Source organism: Hemitrygon akajei, chromosome 10 (assembly GCF_048418815.1).
Source record: "Hemitrygon akajei chromosome 10, sHemAka1.3, whole genome shotgun sequence".
NCBI classification, from domain to species: domain Eukaryota; kingdom Metazoa; phylum Chordata; class Chondrichthyes; order Myliobatiformes; family Dasyatidae; genus Hemitrygon; species Hemitrygon akajei.
Genome location: NC_133133.1, coordinates 54,017,084 through 54,038,571, shown reverse-complemented (window position 1 = coordinate 54,038,571; position 21,488 = coordinate 54,017,084). Strand labels below are relative to the sequence as shown.

The window sequence follows — 21,488 nt, the reverse complement described above, 5'->3', positions numbered from 1 at the left end:
CCCCAGACTTACGTGCTCTGCCATATAGTAGCACAGAATGTTCTGGAACTCTGATGCAGCCACATCTGACCTCTTGCCCCATCCCTGGACCTTACAACTAAATCCAGGGTTGTTTTGCAATTTATTAAGACAAAGAGCTGCATATACTTTATACTTAGTATTGTCCATTCATTTGAATAGGGTCACTGAATTTAATTATAAAGGTAAGTTTAATCTACCCTCATCAGAGATAGTGGTGGAAGCAGTTATATTGGGGACATTTGAGAGACTTTTAGAAAAATGGAAAGCTATGTGGAATAGAATGGTTAGATTGATCTTGTAGTAGGTTAAAATGTTGGCACAACAATAGGGGCTGAAAGTCCTGTACAAAGTTGTATGTTCTATTTAAAAATAGCAAACCAGCCCCTTAAATAGCTTAAAACCTCACTGCCAGTTGTGGACTCCTCTGCTTGAGGCCATGCAACCATGGCCTCATTGTCAATGGCAGCTACATAGCTGTAAAAGCTTAATGTATCTAGATGGTTAGAGTGCAGTAGGGCGAGTGCAGCACTGGGTTAGATTGAATATGATCAAGCCCATTAACTCAATTTCTCTCTCCACAGATGTCACACCAGCAGCAAAGTATTCCCAGCTAATTTTGTTCTGTTGCATATTTCTGACTTCTGCAAAATTTTGTTTCTGGGCATGTTTCAAGTTGAAGATGTGAAGTAGAAACCGTTATTCATTTTATGACATGTTTTGTATGTTTGCTGGACAATTTGTAAATTAACTGGGAACAAGAAAGGTAATGTTTGATTACTAAATCAGTGATTTTCGAAGGGACAGTGCAGTTTTTTGTGATTAGTGGAAGTGTGAGTATGTTTGGATAGTTTACATTGTGATGATCTATTTATTTCTACTGAATCTACTAACGGGCCTGCATGCAGCCTTTCATATTATTTTATATGCTACTATCATTAATGGAGAATGTGTGGAGCAGGTTAAGACCTACAAGTATCTGGGAGTACAGTTAGACGAGAAGCTAGATGCCTTGTGCAGGAAGGCACAGAGTCGACTGTACTTCCTAAGAAGGTTGGCGTCATTCAATGTCTGTAGTGAGATGCTGAAGATGTTCTATAGGTCAGTTGTGGAGAGCGCCCTCTTCTTTGTGGTGGCGTGTTGGGGAGGAAGCATTAAGAAGAGGGACGCCTCACGTCTTAATAAGCTGGTAAGGAAGGCGGGCTCTGTCGTGGGCAAAGTACTGGAGAGTTTAACATCGGTAGCTGAGCGAAGGGCGCTGAGTAGGCTACGGTCAATTATGGATAACTCTGAACATCCTCTACATAGCACCATCCAGAGACAGAGAAGCAGTTTCAGCGACAGGTTACTATCGATGCAATGCTCCTCAGACAGGATGAAGAGGTCAATACTCCCCAATGCCATTAGGCTTTACAATTCTACCGCCAGGACTTAAGAACTTTTTAAAAGCTATTATTAATGCTTTTTGAGATAGTGATTTAGATGCATATCATATTTTTTACTGAGTTAAGTATTGTATGTAATTAGTTTTGCTACAACAAGTGTATGGGACATTGGAAAAAAGTTGAATTTCCCCATGGGGATGAATAAAGTATCTATCTATCTATCTATCTATCAAGTTGCTGCTCGGCTTATGCTTCACTAAAATATATAAGACTACTTTCAGCTTACATAAGATTTGCAGTTCTTTTCACTGGGAAGTATTCTAGAAGCAGTCTTCTAATTTTTTATTGTGAAATGATTATCTGTGGGATGAATATATCTGTGAAGATATGTTTTGTGAAAAAGTAATATTGGAGACTGACTGATGACTGATTGTGCTCTTTTATCTTCCATACTTCAATTGAAAAATCCTTCTATATTGGTTGCCACCACACATTTTTTCCCTTATCCCCAATGATCTACTTGTGGCCATGACTGAAGTCTTGGTCCACCTGTGTCCATCCAGGCAGTCTACTTGTGTGTATGCTTTACTGTTAGCATCTTAAAAGCTCTGGATTATGTCACCTCTCGATGTTTTACAACTCATGCTCCTTTTTGTTTTTTTAGGGTAAACTGGTAGGCATTTGTGGCAGTGTGGGTAGTGGTAAAAGTTCTCTGATATCTGCTGTCCTGGGCCAGGTAAGACCTGTATCCATGGGAAATAATATCTTATAAATCTAAACAGCTGTACAAATTAGATAGTTTGTTTGATGGGATACATCGCTATTAAAGATAATAGATAAAGCTTCGATTTTATGTTTCATATTGAAATAAGCTTAACATTGATTTAAGAATAATTCAGAACAACTTTTGGAGTTGGAAAAACTTTCAACTACCAGAGAACTACCTCAGTTAGAGAGAAGTAACAATAAAGTTAATGGAACAAAATTAATTATGGGAATTAATACTTGTTATTTTCATTTTCAACGCATCAGAATCAGGTTTATTATCACTGGCATGTGATGTGAAATTTGTTAACTTAGTATCAGCAGATCAATGCAATACATAATATAGATGGAAAAATAAAATAATTATAATTATAATAAATAAATAAGTAAATCTGATTCAATATACTTTATCCAGTATACATATATTGAATAGATTAAAAATGTGCATAAAACAGAAATACTATAAATTTTTTAAAAAGTGAGGTAGTGTCCAAGGTTTCAATGTCCATTTACGAATTGGATGGCAGAGGGGAAGAAGCTGTTCCTGAATCACTGTGTGTGTGCCTTCAGGCTTCTATACCTCCTACCTGATGGTAACGGTGAGAAACGGGTATGCCCTGGGTGCTGGAGGTCCTCAATAATGGACGCTGCCTTTCTAAGACACTGCTCCTTGAAGATGTACTGGGTACTTTGTAGGCTAGTACCCAAGATGGAGCCAACTAAATTTACAACCCTCTGCAGCTTCTTTCGATCCTGTGCAGTAGCCCATCTCCCCCCATACCAGATAGTGATGCAGCCTGTCAGAATGCTCTCCATGATGCATCTATAGAAGTTTTTGAGTGTATTCATTGACTTGCCAAATCTCTTCAAACTCCTAATAAAGTATAGCCACTGTCTTGCCTTCTTTATAACTGCATCAATCATTTTGGGACCAGATTAGATCCTCAGAGATCTTGACACCCAGGAACTTGAAACTGCTCATTCTCTCTACTTCTGATGAGGATTGGTATGTGTTCCTTCACCTTGCTCTTCCTGAGATCTACAATCAGCTCTTTCGTCTTACTGATGTTGAGTGCCAGGTTGTTGCTGTGACACCACTCCACTAGTTGGCATATCTCACTCTTGTACACCCTCTCGTCTCCACCTGAGATTCTACCAAACAATGGTTGTATCATCAGCAAATTTATAGATGGTATTTGAGCGATGCCTAGCCACACAGTCATAAGTATATAGAGATATGTTTTCCCACATGTTCTCCCATTTGTGTCAACAATGATTCAGCAAATATCACTGTTCCACTTGAGAGGGCTGAACACATAAACCTAAATTGATATCCCACTGCATTTCTGAGATAGCATTGCCCTTTGTTGGAGATGCTGCTGTCAATGAGACTGAGGCCTCATCTGCCTTCTGAAGTGAATTTAGGAATTCCTTGATGTATTTCAAAGAAAAGCAGGGAAATTAACTTCAGTGGCCAAAACCAAAAATATTTCTCAAAACACATAATTAAAGCAATTTATCTATTCAAATCAAATTTCTGGGAAAAAAATCCAGTTACAAATGGCTGCTTTGTCTTGTCCAAAGTAGGATCTGGGACCTTGGAATGTTAAAGACTGAGTTACTGTCTCTGCTTCTTTAAATAAACACTGGTCCACAAAAAGGAGAACAGATTATTAGTCACTTGGGTGTACCATTTGGTTTACAGTGGATTGTCTGATTAAAAAGTTTGAAAACCATCTGTTTTACAGTATATGTATTGAATGATAATATCATCTCAATAGCTGCATGGAGTTATAAAATATGTACCTTTGTCATGAAAGTTGCTGGATGACTGCAATGTAGCTTTTCTCTATTTGCATATTTTTATATAAATTTACTATAATCTAATGAATATTGTATGTCATGTGAATTTCACAATGCAGCGGTTTTGCTATGCTTAAATAGATTATTATTGTTTAGTGACTATTTCATCGTTCATTTATTTATAATTGGAATTTTATGTTTGATAACAGAACCCTTGCTGCCAATGCAGGTACAGGTATGTTAAATTGATTGGTAGAGTGGGTTGAAATATTCTGATTCCGAAACAGTCACTGAAAGTAGTTTTTTGTATTATTAAAGCAAAGGAGAAACAAAACAATTGTCTGGATTATGTCACAGTCACTCCAAGTCACTTGGAAACAGATATTTCATTCATGAAATCAAATTTATCTTATTGAATTAATGTAATTGAAAGTGATCATATCTCCTTCCCATGCATTGTACATAACTCTTCATTAAGTGATATCATTGTGTCATAATCATAACATTTTAAAAGCAGTCTTGTTACTTTTAATAACTTAGGTGGGAAATTAAGCTTATTCAATGAAGGTTTCTTTGACCATAAAATATATGAAAATGGTTTGATGATTACACTAAATGGACTTAAATGAAAATGTGATTTGGGTCAGTTTAATATCCTTTCCTCAATTTAACATACTTCAATTTCCCTAAAACTACCCCTTTACAAAACAAAATTGATGCCGTCAAAATTCAGTAAAATTGAATTACTTCTTGAAAAACTTTAGCTGCAGTCTTACCATCATCACGGTCATCTTCAGGTAAGCAATTAACTAGCCATCTGCATCTATGAATTACTTTATGTCAAGAGTGCAGCTAAACATAATTATTTAGCACAATGTAAATTCTCTTCCAATTGTATTTGAAGCCATTTGATTGAAGTACAGATGTGGGAATGGTACTGAATTGCAGAACCTGTGCCTCTGTACCTCCCTCTGCAATTGGATCCTCAACTTCCTAATCTGAAGACCACTGGTGATAATATCTCCTCCTTGCTGACGATCAACACTGGCGCACCTCAGGGGTGTGTGCTTAGCCCACTGCTCCACTCTCTATTCACATATGACTTTGTGGCTAGGCATAGCTCAAATACCAGTCATCATAGAGGGATCAGAAGTGGAGAGAGTGAGCAGCTTCAAGTTCCTGGGTGTCAAGACCTCTGAGGATCTAACCTGGTCCCAACATACAGTATTGATGCAGTCACAAAGAAAGCAAGAAAGCAACTATACTTCATTAGGAGTTTGAAGAGATTTGGCATGTCAACAAATACACTCTAAAACTTCTATAGTTGTACCGTAGAGAGCATTCTGACAGGCTGCATCACAGCTCCCCACAGTTCCCACACCCCGCACTTCCCGTTTCTACCTCCTACCCAAGATCCACAAACCTGCCTGTCCAGGTAGACCTATTGTCTCAGCTTGCTCCTGCCCCACCAAACTCTTTTCTACATACCTCAACACTATTTTATCCCCCCTTGTTCAATCTCTTCCCACTTATGTTCGTGACACTTCTCACACTTTGAATTTTTTCAATGATTTTAGGTTCCCTGGCCCCCACCGCCTTATTTTGGATAAGGATCCATGGATGTCCAGTCCCTATAAACCTCCATGCCCCACCAGGAAGGTCTCAAAGATCTTTGCTTCTTTTTGGATTCCAGACCTAACCAGTTCCCCTCTACCACCACTCTCCTCCGTCTAGCAGAATTAGTCCTTACTCTCAATAATTTCTCCTTTGGCTCCTCCTACATCCTCCAAACCAAGGGTGTAGCCATGGGCACCCGTATGGGTCCCAGTTATGCCTGCCCTTTAGTTGGCTTTGTGGAACAGTCCATGTTCCAAGCCTATACGGGTATCCGTCTCCCACTTTTTCTTCGCTACATTGACGACTGCATTGGTGCTGCTTCCTGCATGCATGCTGAGCTCGTTGACTTCATTAACTTTGCCTCCAACTTTCACCCTGCCCTCAAATTTACCTGGTCCATTTCCAACACCTCCCTCCCCTTTCTTGATCTTTCTTTCTGTATCTCTGGAGACAGCTTATCTATTGATATCTACTATAAGCCTAAGGACTCTCACAGCTACCTGGACTATTCCTCTTCCCACCCTGTCTCTTGCAAAAATGCCATCCACTTCTCGCAATTCCTCCGTCTCAGCCACATCTGGTCTCAGGATGAGGCTTTTCATTCCAGGACGAAGGAGATGTCTTCATTTTGTAAAGAAAGGGGCTTCCTTTCCTCCACCATCAACTCTGCTCTCAAACGCATCTCTCCCATTTCACGCACATCTGCTCTCACCCCATCCTCCCGCCACCTCACTCGGGATAGGGTTCCCCTTGTCCTCACCTACCACCCCACCAGCCTCCAGGTCGAACATATAATTCTTCGTAACTTCCATATCCTCCAACGGGATCCCAGCACCAAGCATATCTCCCCACCCCACTTTCCTCAGGGATTGTTCCCTACGCAACTCCCTTGTCCATTCGTCCTCCCCCATCTCTTCCCACCTTCCCACCGATCTCCCTCCTGGCACTTATCCTTGTAAACGGAACAAGTGCTACACCTGCTACTTACACTTCCTCCCTCACCACCATTTAGGGCCCCAGGCAGTCCTTCCAGCTGAGGCAGCACTTCACCTGTGAATTGGCTGGTGTGACATACTGCGTCCGGTGCTCCTGATGCGGCCTTCTATATATTGGTGAGACCGGACGCAGACTGGGAGACCGTTTCGCTGAACACCTACGCTCTGTCCGCCAGAGAAAGCAGGATCTCCCAGTGGCCACACATTTTAAATCCACGTCCCATTCCCATTCTGATATGTCTATCCATGGCCTCCTCTACTGTCAAGATGAAGCCATACTCAGGTTGGGGTAACAACAGCTATATTCCGTCTGGGTAGCCTCCAACCTGATGGCATGAACATTGATTTCTCTAACTTCCGTTAATACTCCCCTCCCCTTCTTCCCCATCCCTTGTTTATTTACTTATTACTGTTTCCCTTTTTTTTCTTCTTTTCTCTCTGTCCCTCTCACAATCACTCCTTGCCTGCTCTCCATCTCCCTTTGGTGCTCCTCTCCCCCTTTCTTTCTCCCTAGGCCTCCTGTCCCATGATCCTTTCCTTTCTCTAGCTCTGTATCCCTTCTGCCAATCACTTTTCCAGCTCTTAGCTTCATCCCACCTCCTCCGGTCTTCTCCTGTCATTTTGGATCACCCCTCCCCCTCCCACTTTCAAATCTCTTACCATCTCTTCTTTCAGTTAGTCCTGATGAAGGGTCTCGGTCCAAAACGTCAACTGTACTTCTTCCTATAGATGCTGCCTGGCCTGCTGCATTCCACCGGTATTTTGTGTGCGTTGGCTGCATCACTATCTGGTATGTGGGGGAAGGGGGGGGCTACTGCACACAGGACTGAAAGAAGCTGCAGAGGGTTGTAAATTTAGTTAGCTCCATCTTGAGTACTAACCTACAAAGTACCCAGGACATCTTCAAGGAGCAGTGTCTCAGAAAGGCGGCGTCCATTATTAAGGACCTCCAGCACCCAGGGCATGCCCTTTTCTCACTGTTACCATCAGGGAGGAGGTACAGAAGCCTGAAGGCACACACTCAGCAATTCAGGAACAGCTTCTTCCCCTCTATCATCTGATTCCTAAATGGATGTTGAAGCTTTGGACACTACCTCACTTTTTAAGTATGCAGTATTTCTGTTTTTGCACACTTTTACAAAATCAATTCAATATACGTAATTGTTTATTATTATGTTTTTTTTCTCTCTCCGCTAGATTATGTGTTGTGTTGAGCTGCTGCTGCTGCTAAGTTAACAAATTTCATGTCACATCCCTGTGATAATAGACCTGATTCTGATTCTGAATTGCTGTTGAGTTTCCAGTATATGTTGAACCTTAATATCTTTGGAATACTACATGTGGTTTTGTTACTGCCTTCAAATAGACATTGATATATCGACTAGGGTTCAGTTTCAGCAATTGGCATTATCTCAGATGTTAATACTGTCTACTGGAATTCCTTAAAATTAGTCAGTCCAAAACCATCTTCAGCCTCTTTCTTAGATTATAAGGCCAGAAGAGTTTTGTGATTTTTGGATAATGCCCATTTAATTGAGAACACTAAGAAAATTAAACAATCTCAAATGCAGCAAAATATATTAAGACTTGGGTTGTTTAATGGCAAGTGTTATTTGCAGAACATAGATGCCAGGATATGGCTATCTCTAACAAGAGAGAAACTAACACCGTTATTCAATATCAAACAGCATTACCATTGCTGAAACCATTGATTAGAACTTTAACAAAAGCAGCAACATAAGCTCCATTTATGTAGTTCTCTACCTATAACAAGAGTAGTTAACGTGAAATTAGCTGAAGAAAATCCATTACGTATCTGAATTCATATCAATCCAACATCTCCCCTGGGAGTTGTGCCCACAGACTGTATATTAATTGGAACAGTAGTAGTCTATTCAGCCCATTAAAGTTGTTGCCCACTTTAAGTGAATCATGCAATTTGCATCTTAGCTTTATCAAATTGTTTTGGTGGTACAATTCTTGTTATTCTTACCAAAGGAAAATAATTTACTTACTGAAATGTTGTTTCCTTGGATTAGTTTTGAACTTAGTCAAGCAAGAAACATTGTCATCCGGACTGGACAAGGTGAAAGGGTTGGTCATGGTTTACATTATCCAATTAGGTTGGAATCCAAAATACAACATTCATTTCAATCTTCATTTTTCTCCTTATCACTAAGAAAATGCTTACTTTGCTTTGTGCCTCGCCTTCAACTTGTCATTCCATTCCCTCAAATTATTCTGAGTGCTGTTTCCTACATTGTTTCAATAGCTGAAGTATACAAGTACAGTGGCAATCGCCACTTTGTAGATTGTTGCTTATGAAGAATGTCAATTAATATCCTGTAATCGACAAGGGAAAGAAACCGTGAAATGTCGGGTTCATCGTAACTTTAGAGACAAATGTGAACTGCACATTTGGGACGAGTATCAGGGAGGCTCTACCAGTTTTATTACAGGCTTGCTGGCTTCACAGCCAAAGAAGTACGGAAATTAGCTTGCCTCCAAACTGGCGACAGGAATAACCCCAGGAGGAGACATTCTGTAGTGGGAAGTGGGGGAGGAGGGCATTCCTGAGGTAAGTGGGCACAGTATTTCTTTGTTTGGCCAGACAATCGTGCATGCTCAACCGATCTACGTAAGAACAATGGAAAATATTAAACTTGCCATGTCAATATTAGCTCCTCTTTCTGGCAGGTTCAGACTGGTGGGGAAGCCATCACTGCACTTTATTCAAGTTAAAATAACATATAGGCCCTGATGACACCCAGAACTGATCTGCATAATTATTGCAGGTTCTGTAAACTTAAGGCTGATCTGTTGCTACCTGCTGCTTGAAATTACTGCCAGCTAGTTTGCATGAAAGAGGGTAAATTCCCTTCTTTATTTCAGCTGCACACTAACTCCCAGTTAGTCTTCAGTTTTTCTCCAGGGAGTATTAAAATCAGCTTTCTACCTTTCTATAAGACAAGGTGGGCAGTAATTAAAATCCATTACAAAACAAAGCTATATCGAGGAAATTATTCCTGCAGTTCTACATTAAAGCATTAAAATTACTGTCATTTTTTACACATGCATAATTGACGAACACTTCTCCTTTTGAATCTTGTTTGACACAACCTTCTGTGCACCAATGTGCATTCAATAAATTGAGTTGTTTTGTTTTCCTACCAGGATTCTACTAATTTCACACAGCAGCTGGGTTCCTAATTCAAGCAAACTACTCCCTGTTTGTAGCTATAGACAACTTTTTCTGGAACAGTAAATGACTTGAGAATTTTGTACAAGTACCTGACAAAGTACCTTAATTTCAGCTGGATGGCCATGTCTTGGTAATAAGAGTATTTAAACAAAAGTTACTTGGATTGTTATTGAATGCGTTCCTCACAACCCTTTTTCTCCATAGTCAATAAATGATAAACATTGGTGGGAACTTACATGCATTAATCTACTATCATTAAAATTACTTTAGGTATCATGTATTTTAAATTCCTTTTTTCTGAAGATTTTGCTTCTTCTGTTTCTTTTATCCACTTTTCAGTGAAAGATTGAATAATGATACAGTGCCTAAATTTCTAAAAGTTGCATTTCATAATGATAGCTTTTTTATCAATGTCATAAAGAATCTACCAATTAATACAAGTACCATTAGGTTAAATTACAAATCTGAAGTTTACTTGCTTGTATGACTGTATTTAATGATAGTGTCTTCTCTCCAACCTTTAGCTAATATTGCTTGAAGGGACAGTTGCAGTGAGAGGCACGTTTGCATATGTAGCCCAACAGGCATGGCTTTTTAATGCATCTCTCCGTGACAATATCTTATTTGGCAAAAGTTATGAAGAAGAAAAGTAAGGATTACTTATTTATATCTTCACTGGTGTTTTTAGAGAAACACATTTGGCAGGTGACTCAGTCTCTTAATTATTTCAACTAATAGGCAAAATTTGTCCTGAATTTTGGAAGGATCTCCAATGAAGCTTACGTAACTTTGCACATGTCTGTTCTTCTACTTCAAGCAATTGCTAATTTGTTTCTAATTCAAAGAAAACTTGAGATTCTGGAAATCTGAAATAAAAACAGAAAATTCTGCAACACACAGCAGGTTGGGCAGCAAGTTGGATAGATAAAACAGTGAACATTTCAGAGCTGGGACCTTCAAGAGAGAAAACAAATAAATTTTCAGTAACAAAGCAAGTGGGGGAGGAATTGGTAGAGTGAAGGGGATATCTCTGAGAGAATGTAACCCCATTACTGAAGGTAACAGAACAGCATTTAGGACCAGATTCTGAGTGTTCCCTGCATTTTGCTTTTTTATCTCATGTTAATCTGGGTGCTCGTAAATGTGTAAGAGGAGTTGTGGTTGAATTATTGACATGCTACTTATATTCTTAATATTGAGATGAATACCTTAATATTCAGGGTGAAAATGAGAGCTCAGTACGGGGGAAAAAGTAGGCATTTTGCTCCTTCCTATTCTCTCTGTCTAGTGTACTGAGAAGGCTATGTTAATTTGACATTACCTTAACTGAATAGATGAATCATATTATGAAGAACATTTTCTTCCAGAAAAAGAGACTTTTAAAAAATATTTTAAGCCAGATATTCTAGTCAATCATGATTATTTAAGTTGGTAATTTGCATGACTTTGCTTCAGAAGTTCATGATTTTAAATCCCTGCATTGCAATATTGGTACCAACCTTTGTTTAGATATTAATGCATTCTCTTAATTTCCTTTCAAAGTGCAATATGATGCATGGTAACTCAGAGTGACACCCTGTAATGAAGCAATGCTTCATTTGTTTGCTTTTGGCATTAATTAGGCTTTTATAAATCTGTTATTTGCTCCATTATTATTGGTCCAAATCGAGAATCGCTTCACACTGATGCTAAACCAGTCATGTGAATGAACCATGCGAATGTGAATGCATTTAAAAAATGTTACATTCAATCTTGCTAAGTCTTTTTCAGCAATTAAATCAGTTTGGTGAAACAATGTCAACTTCATAATCTAAAGAGAGAGGAAATAAAATAGTTCTTCACACTAATTCAGCAATATCATAGTAGTAGTTAGAATGATGGGCTGCATATTTTATTGTAAATAATTGTGCTTTATTCTGCTTTCAATGGAAGTGGCAGAATATTAGTAGTTGAAAATTGAAATGGGAACTTGTTTTAAAGAATATTAAGATTTACATACTGTATATAAATTTATTCTTTGTTACCTTTGGAGACACACAAAATGCACGTAGCTTGTGAAATCAGTGTCCATATAGTTTAAGCTTTATCTTCAATCTGTGCAACTTACTGTCCAACTATTTGTTTCCAGTGGTAAGCAGATTTTAACATTCACAAGCTGATACTATGCTATGCTACTGTATATCGCGCAGGGACTGTTTTTGAATGTTTGATAAATCATTGTGGTTTCATGGCCTGTCTCTTTCTGCAGTCCAAGTCAACAGATGTCTGAACAGACCTAAAAGAATTGAATGCAATATTTTAAAAATGCATGTTATGATATACTTACACAATTGTTTATCATCAGTGTGAAGTGGTATGAGATTTGAACCAGTAATAATGAAGCAAATAACAGATTTAATTTTTGCAAAGTTGGCTCCTAACCTGTGGACTTGGATGCAAAGGTATGTTAGAATGCATCTATGATGGCTTTCTTGAACATCGTGTTACTGAACCTACAGTGAACATGCTATCTTGGATCTGGTCCAATGCAATGAAACAGGTAAAATTAGCAATCTTGTAGTTAGGGATTCTCTTGGAAAGAGTGATGACAGTATGATTGAGTTTCTCATACAAATGGAAGGTACAACAGCTCAATATAAACCAGCATATTATGCCTAAACAAGCGAGAGTACAATGGGATGAGGGAGGAGTTGGAGAGGGTAGACTGGAAGCACGGGCTATGTGGTAAGACAGTTGAGGAATGGTGGAAGACTTTCACAGAGAATTTTCACAGAGCTCAATAAAGAATATATTCCAGTGAAGAGCAAGGACAGTAAGGTTGGGGAGAGCCAGCCATGGATAACTAAGGAAACAGAGAAAGGCATCAAACTAAAGGCTCATGCATACAAAGTCACCAAGACTAGTGGGAAACTGGAAGATTGGGAAAACTTCAAATGACAACAAATAACCACTAAGCGAGCGATAAAGAAAAGTAAGATAGATTATGAAAATAAACTAGCACAAAATATAAAACTGATGGTAAAAGTTTTCATAATTATATAAAGCGGAAAAGGGTGGCCAAAATGAACATGGGTCTCTTGGAGGACGAGAAGGAGGAATTGATATTAGCTAATGAGGAAATGGCCGAGGCCAAATGTCTATTTTGTATTGCTCTTCACGGTGGAGGACACAACTAACATGCTGAAGAGAGATGATATGGATACGATGGGAGGTGAGGACCTCGATACAATAGCTATCACTAAAGGGGTAGTGCTGAGCAAACTTGTGGGCCTGAGGATAGATAAGCCCCTGGTCTTGATGGAATGCATCCCAGGGTACTGAAGGAAATGGCAGAGGTTGTAGTTGAGGTTTTGGTGATAATTTACCAAAATTCTAAGGATCTCTGGGCAGGTCCCGGCGGATTGGAAGAAGGCGAATTCACACCACTGTTTAAAAAAAGAAGTAGGCAAAAGGTAGGTAACTATAGACCAGTTAGTTTAACATATGTGGTTGGGACAATGCTTGAATCTAACATTAAAGAAGAAATAGCAAGGCATCTGGAAAGAAATGGATTCGTCAGGCAGATGCAGCATGGATTCAGCAAAGGCAGGTCCTGTTTGACAAGCTTACTGGAGTTCTTTGGGGATATAACAAGCCCAGTGGATAGAGGGGAGCAGATGGACAACATTTACTTGGATTTCGATAAGGTGCCACAAAAAAGACTTATCCACAAGATAAGGATGCTAGAATTGGGTGTGATGTATTAGCATGGATAGAGGATTGGTTCACTTACAGAAAGCAGAGAGTTGGGATACATGAGTTATTCTCTGGTTGGCCATCAGTGGTGAGCGGTGTGTCGCAGGGCTCTGTGCTGGACCTGGAACTGTTCACAATATACATTAATGATCTGGAAGAGGAGGCTGAGTGTAGTGTATCTAAGTTTGCTGATGACACTAAATTGAGTGGAAAAGCAAATTGTGCAGAGGATACGGAGAGTCTGCGGAGAGGTATAGACAGATAGATTAAGTGAGTGGGTAAGGGTCTAGCAGATGGAGCACAATGTTGGTAAATTTGAGGTCATCCACCTTGGAAGGAAAAATAGAAGATCAGATTATTATTTAAATGGCAAAAGATTGCAACATGCTATTGTACAGAGGGACTTGGGAGTGCTTGTGCACAAACCGCAAAGGTTGGTTTGCAGATGTAGCAGGCTATCAAGAAGGCAAATGGAATATTGGCCTTCATTGCTAACGGGATTGAATTTAAGAGCAGGAAGGTTATGCTGCAACTAGATGGGGTACTGGTGAGGCCACATCTGAAGTATTGTGTGCAGTTCTGGTCTACTTGAGGAAGGATATACTGGCTTTGGAGGCAGTGCAGAGGAGTTTCAGCAGGTTGATTCCAGAGATGAGGGGGTTAGCCTATGAGGAGAGATTGAGTCCAACAGGATCCACTACCAAGCACGTTTTTCCTTTCCCCCCCTTTCTGCTTTTCGCAGGGATCGCTCCCTACACGACTCCCTTGTCCACTCGTCCCCCCCATCCCTTCCCACTGATCTCCCTCCTGGCACTTATCCTTGTAAACGGAACAAGTGCTACACCTGCCCTTACACTTCCTCCCTCACCACCATTCAGGGCCCCAAACAGTCCTTCCAGGTGAGACAACACTTCACCTGTGAGTCGGCTGGTGTGGTATACTGCGTCTGGTGTTCCCGGTGTGGCCTTTTATATATCGGTGAGACCCGACGCAGACTGGGAGACCATTTTGCTGAACACCTATGCTCGGTCCGCCAGAAAAAGCAGGATCTCCCAGTGGCCACACATTTTAATTCCACGTCCCATTCCCATTCTGATATGTCTATCCATGGCCTCCTCTACTGTCAAAATGAATCCAAACTCAGGTTGGAGGAGCAACACCTTATATACCGGCTGGGTAGCCTCCAACCTGATGGCATGAACATTGACTTCTCTAACTTCCGTTAATGCCCCTCCTCCCCTTCTTACCCCATCCCTGACATATTTAGTTGTCTGCCTGTTCTCCATCTCCCTCAGGTGCTCCCCCACTTTCTTTCTCCCGAGGCCTCCCGTCCCATGATCCTTTCCCTTCTCCAGCTCTGTATCACTTTCGCCAATCACCTTTCCAGCTCTTAGCTTCATCCCACCCTCTCTGGTCTTCTCCTATCATTTTGCATTTCCCCCTCCCCCCACTACTTTCAAATCTCTTACTATCTTTCCTTTCGGTTAGTCCTGATGAAGGGTTTCGGCCCAAAACGTCGACAGCTCTTCTAGATGCTGCCTGGCCTGTTGTGTTCCACCAGCATTTTGTGTGTGTTGTTGTTTGAATTTCCAGCATCTGCAGATTTCCTCGTATTAGTTTAAGTCGTATTAATTTATTGTTAAACATTGCATGGACAAGCAAGAAAGTGCTAACATTGAAGAGGGGTTCAAAGCAGGTCCATGAAATGATCCCAGGATTGAAAGGCTTGTAATATGAAGAGCATTTGTTGAAAGACCTTGATGTGGAGAGTATGTTTCCTATGATGGCGGAGTCTAAGACCAGAGGACAGCCTCAGAGTAGAGGAGTGTACTTTTATAATGGAGATGAGGAGGAATTTCTTCAGCCAGAGAGTGGTGAATCTGTGGAATTTGTTGCCACAGGGGATATGGAGGTCAAGTCACTGGGTGTATTTAAGGCAGAGGTTGATAGATTCATGATTAGTCAGGACATGAAGGGATATGGGGAGAAGGGAGGAGAATGGGGCTGAGAAGGGAAAATGGATCAGCCTTGATGAAACAACAGAGTAGACAAGATGTGCCATATAGCCTAATTCTGCTGCAATATCTTATTGTCTAAATCATGATGTTTTCCCCCCATATTTTTAGGTATAATAATGTATTGGAAGCTTGCTGTCTGTATCCTGACATAGAAATTTTACCTTCTGGAGATATGACTGAGGTATGAAGCAATGTGAAATTCTCTGACTGGACATACAGTCAACTTTCCACTGATGTCAGTGGAAATGTATACTAAATAATGTATAGGTCAGAGCCTGCAACATCAAGGCACTTATTCTTCAAATTAAACTTCTTTTAAACTCAACTCTACATATTGTGAAGGCAGTAAGCTGGGTCTTAAAATTTGACAGAATAATCCACCGAAGTATACAAAATCAATTCTGACCTCTCACAAATCTCCGTTTTAATTGTTCCATCATTGGCAGCAGTGATTTCAGCTTCTATGGCTGAAAGAGCTCCTAAATGTAGTTTCAGCCCAATCTACCCCTCTACCTCTATATCATTCTTCAAAATAACATTAAAGTCTTAATTATTGATAATTTTTCTGGTTGTGTGCCCAAATATTATGTCTGTGTATCAAAATTTGCTTCATAATGTTTCTAAAATCATTGATTGCTACAGCACAGAAATAGGCCTTTTAGCCCATTTAGTCCATCCTGACCTGATTCTCTGCCTAGACTCGTGTGCACCTGGAACATATCCCTCCAAAACTCTCCCATCCATGTACCCATACAAACTTCTCTTAGCTGTTACAACTGAATTCGCATCTACTACTTCTGCTGGCAGATTGCTCCACACCAGAACTGTCCTCTGAGTGAAGAATTTTCTCAGCAGAGTCCCCTTAGATATCTCGCCCTTCACCCAAAACCTATGACCTCTAACTCTAGTCTCACCCAACCTGATGGGAAATGCCTGCATACATTCACCCTATCTACACCCCTCACAATTTTGTATACCTCTATGAGATCTCCTCTCATTCTCCTGCACACCAGGAAATGAAGTCTTAACCTATTCAACATTTCCCTACAACTGATGTCCTCAAGTCCCAGCAACATCCTTGTAAATTTTCTATTACCTCTTTCAGTATAATAGATATCTTTATCGTAGTTTGGTGACAAGAACTGCACACAGTACTTCAAATTCGGCCTCACCAACATCTTGTACAACTGCAACACACACACAAAATGTTGCAGGAACTCAGCAGGTCAGGCAGCATCTATGGAAATGAATGAACAGTTGATGTTTCAGGCCGAGACCCTGCTTCAGGATTGAAAAGGAAGGAAGAAAATATCAGAATAAAAAGGTGGGGGGAAAGCAAGCAGGATACTTAGAAGGTGATCGGTGAAGCCAGGTGGGCTGGGAAGATAAAGGGCTGGAGAAGAAGGAATCTGATTGGAGAGGAGAGTGGACCGTGGGAGAAAGGGAATGAGGAGGGGACCCAGGGGGAAGTGGTAGGCAGGTGAGAAGAGGTAAGGGGCCAGAGTGGGGAATAGAAGCACAGAGGAGGATGGATGTGGAGACTCTTGGGGTAGTAGATGAGGACAAGTGGAAGGAATTCTTATCACAGTTAAGACGGCAGGAAGATGTGGTGAGCTCGGATATTCAGGATGTTCACCCGCTCTGTCTCAGACTGGCTTGTGCAGACAGAACTTCCCTGACTTGTCTCCAAAGTCACAATTCTGAATTTCTCTGCAAGTGGTCAGGGAAGGAAACACTTAGTTAAACCATCACAGTTTACGTTCTGCATATAGAGACCCTTGATCCTCTGACTCATTCTCTCAATGTCTGAGCCACAAGCAGCTACTGCAGATCTGCCCAGCCTCATTGAAATGAGTACAGTTTCCCACTCTTTCTGCAGCTATTGCTATAGTGACTTTAATGAAATTTAATGTCCAGATTGGTTCATGGAGACTAGACAGAATCAATGGTTAAAAATAATCTTTCAATAATGATTGAAGGCTGGATCAAAGGGATGAATTGTAAGTTGTTTCTAATATGCAACATGGCATATAAAATTAATATTTTAAGCAATTCTGATGATAAAGAACCTGTAGGTTAAGTTAGAGCTTTCACCATGTATCAATAATCATTAAGATGAAACTAATGAAAATTGACAGAGTTTACATAGTGAGAAAAGTTGTCAAAGGATTCAGCAGGAAATAGATCAGTCAGAAATTGGGCAGAGAAATGACAGATGGATGGACAGATAGTGTGGTGTTTGCACCTTGAAGGGTAAACATAAGGGGAAAGTATACAGTAAATAGCAGGATCCTTAGGAGCATTGAAGTACAGAAGAATTTTGGGGTGCAAGAGCATAACTCCACTACAAGGGGCAACATAAGTTGATAGGGTGGTAAATAAGGTATAAAAATCAGGAATTCATTTTCCAATTGTGTAAAACTCTGGTTGAAGTATAGTGTGCAGTTTTGGTTATTGTATTATAGGAAGCATGTGGAGACTTTGGAGAAAAGGCAGAAGTTCACCAGGATATTGCCTACATAAGAAGTTGGACACACTTTGATTGTTTACTGTGGAGCATGATAGATGTATACAAAACAGCAATAAATATGAGGCAGTTAGTTTTCTTTATCGCTCAGGGTGGGAGTATAAGATAATAGAGAACCAAGAGAAGGAGGAAATTTTAAGGAGATTTATAAGGTAAGTTAGTACACAGAGTGTGGTAGGTCCCAAAAATGTGCTGCCAGGGGAAATGGTAAAAGCAAATATAATAGCAATATTTAGGAGGAATTTAGACAGGCATAGGCACAGACAATGAATTGAGGGATATAAACCATGTGCAAGTAGGTGGGATTAGTTTGGATTCCTATCATGGTCAGCAGAGACACAATGGGCTGAATAGCCTGTTGACTATTCTACACTCAGGCCACTTTATTAGGTACACCTGTACACCTGCTTGTTAATGCAAATATCTAATTAACCAATCATGTCACAGCAACTCAAAGCATTAAAAGCATGCAGGCATGGTCAAGAGGTTCAGATGTTGTTCAGACCAAACATCAGAATGTGAAATAAATGTGATCTAAGTGACTTTGACCATGAAATCATTGATGATGCCAATCAGATTGGTTTAAGTATCTCAGAAACTTCTGATCTCCTGGGATTTTCACACATAACAGTCTCTAGAGTTTACAGAGAATGGTGGATAAAACAAAAAAAACATCCAGGGAGTGGCAGTTCTGTGGGTGATAATGCCTTGTTAATGAGAGAGGTCAGAAGAGACTGGTTCAAACAGACAGGAAAGTCACAGAATCTCAAATAACCACACAATACAATAGTGGTATGCAGAAGAGCATCTTTGAACACACAATACTGCAAACCTTGAAGTGGATGGGCTCCAGCAGCAGAAGACCATGAACATACTCAAAGACCTTTATTCAGTACCTCCTGCACCTAGTAAAGTGACCACTGAGTGTACATATGTGCTTTGTTCAACCAAGGACAGTAGTGTTTCTTTTGTGAATGAAGTTTTGACAACCAGCGTGTTTTGGACATTTTCAAGAAAGTGAGATAACACTTGGAGTATAGTGCACAGAAGGAATATACAGGCAGTATAACAAAGGTTTAGTAGACTGATTTCGGGGTGGTGGAACTCTTATATGAGGATAAATTGGATCAATTAGACTTGTATTCTCCAGAATGTAGAGAAATTAGTGGAGTTCTCATTGAAATCACAAAATTCTGACAGGTCTAAGCAAACTATCTGCAGGTAGGGTGATGGTCTTGGCTGGAGAATGGGGATGGTGGTGTAGAATGAAGGATAGTCTAAGGAAACAGGATAAACATTTTGAATTGAAAAAAGAGAAATTTCTTCTCTCGAAAGCTGGTGAGCTGGAGGTATTCTCTGCTTCAAGAAGGATGTGGAAGTCAGATTCACACAAAAGCATCAACTCAAGGATTGAGGGCACTGACTATACAATATTAACTTGACTTTATCCCATTTTTACTAATCTCTTGCCAACTCTGATATTTGGAGTCATAATCTCATGCAACATGAAAGCACGCATTGGTGCCCAACTGCTCCATGCTGTCCAAGATTCTCATCTAAGCTAGTCCCATTTACCTGTCTTTTGCCATATCCTTCTAAACATTTTCTATTCATGTACCTGTCAAAGTACCTTTTGAAATGTTGTTAATGTACCTGCTGCAACCACTCACTCTGATAACTCAATCCATATACTGACCACGCTTTGGGTGAAAAGCTTACCTCTCAGTTTCCTATTAAATATCTCAATTTTCACCTTAAACCTATGCACTTTAGTTATTGATATCCCCAACCATTGGGAAATATTGTGTTCATTGACTATACCCATGCCTCTTATGATTTTAACATCTCTATAAGATCACCCCTCATTCTCCGATGAAAACAGTCTCAACCTGCTCAACCTTTCACCATAAATCAGTCCTTTGAGTCCTGGCGACATCCTCATAAATCTCTTCTGCACTGTTTCCAACTTAATGACTTCTTTCCTGTAGCAAGGTAGCCAAAATTGGACGCAATATTCTAAATGCAGCCTCACCAATGTCTGGTACATTTGAGTTTGTGAGTTTGGTTTTATGGTTTCATATGTACTCTCTTCCCCTTCTACGTTCTTTATGTATGAGCTCAAACAATGACTGTTGTCAATTGAGTCATGGACAGGAGGTACAAATGAATTAGGTTCTGCCTCTTCCAGTAACTCTGGAAGTATATTAACAAACAAGTGATCGTGGGTCATGATTCAAGATTAAGAATCCAGGCTGAATTCCTATACCTACTATTCATTGTCAGGGTCCCAGGCTAGTTGTAAAATGCCTTCAGGCACATTTTTCCTATTATACCTGTCAGTACTGATAGTTTAACTGCCAGATCAATGATGAAAGTAAACATGATCCTTTTTCTGAAGAATGGTTTTGACTTAAGCCATGCTTTTGTAGTTTCTGTAAGTCCGTCAAGTCATGGAGCATGGAGTTCAAGAGTTATGTTCTGTAGTTAAGCCGTGGAAGCTCAGAGTTGTTACAAAAATCTGAAAATTATCATGATGTGGAACAGTGGATTTACGTGAAAGTTATGTCTGGTAATTTTAATTTATTTTTCATCTTTTGGAGCCTCAGTTGATTAAAGTCTACTTTAACTATTTCATTTTATTCAATAATGTTTTTTAAGTCGAGTGAAATTTAATGAATTCCTTTATAATTCATTATAAAGGAATTTTATAATGATGGTTCAACACTATCAGGAACTCAAAGTTCCCATGGTATTTTTAACTTTACAAGTTACTTTTGGATACGTATTCCTACATTTACAAATCTTCACCATAGATTGGAGAACATGGTGCCAACCTCAGTGGAGGGCAGAGACAACGGATTAGTCTTGCACGTGCTTTATACAGTGAACCAAGTACTTTCCTTCTGGATGACCCACTGAGTGCAGTAGATGCCCATGTTGGAGCTCACATGTTTACAAATGCTATTAAGATGGGAATGAAAGGGAAGACAGTTCTCTTTGTCACCCATCAGCTTCAGGTAGGTACTTCTTAATAAAATTTGAAAGTATATATTGCAGGCAAAGGCTTGAAGAATAAATTAATCCTAGTAATACCAATCAGAAGTGCAACTTTCACTTTGGGATAACCACAGAATGATAGAGATCTACAGGACAGAAAGAGAGCCATTTTGTCACTGTTCTTTTGCTGACTAAAAAGTGATCTATATAGGTTTATCGACTTTGTGGTTCTCAGTCTTATGTCCCTATAAGTTAACACATACAAAATGCTGGAGGAACTCAGCAGGTCAGTCAATACATATGAAAAGGAATAAAGAATTGACATTTTGGGCCAGGATCCTGAGTCTTGATAAAGGGCCTTGGCTTGAAATGTTGACTCTTTATTAATTTCCATAGATGTTGCCTGACCAGCTGAGTCCCTCATCC

The 21,488-nt window shown here is 39.9% G+C and overlaps 1 protein-coding gene across 1 annotated transcript in view; it reads left to right on the top strand.

Moving 5' to 3' along the window:
* LOC140734402 (ATP-binding cassette sub-family C member 5-like) overlaps positions 1–21,488 on the top strand; it is a 159,442-nt gene that overhangs the window by 70,630 nt on the left and 67,324 nt on the right. The window contains exons 11-14 of the mRNA XM_073058296.1: positions 2,068–2,139; positions 10,310–10,434; positions 15,647–15,719; positions 20,879–21,082. Of these exons, the coding sequence (XP_072914397.1) occupies positions 2,068–2,139; positions 10,310–10,434; positions 15,647–15,719; positions 20,879–21,082 (474 nt within the window). The remainder of the gene's footprint in view (positions 1–2,067; positions 2,140–10,309; positions 10,435–15,646; positions 15,720–20,878; positions 21,083–21,488) is intronic.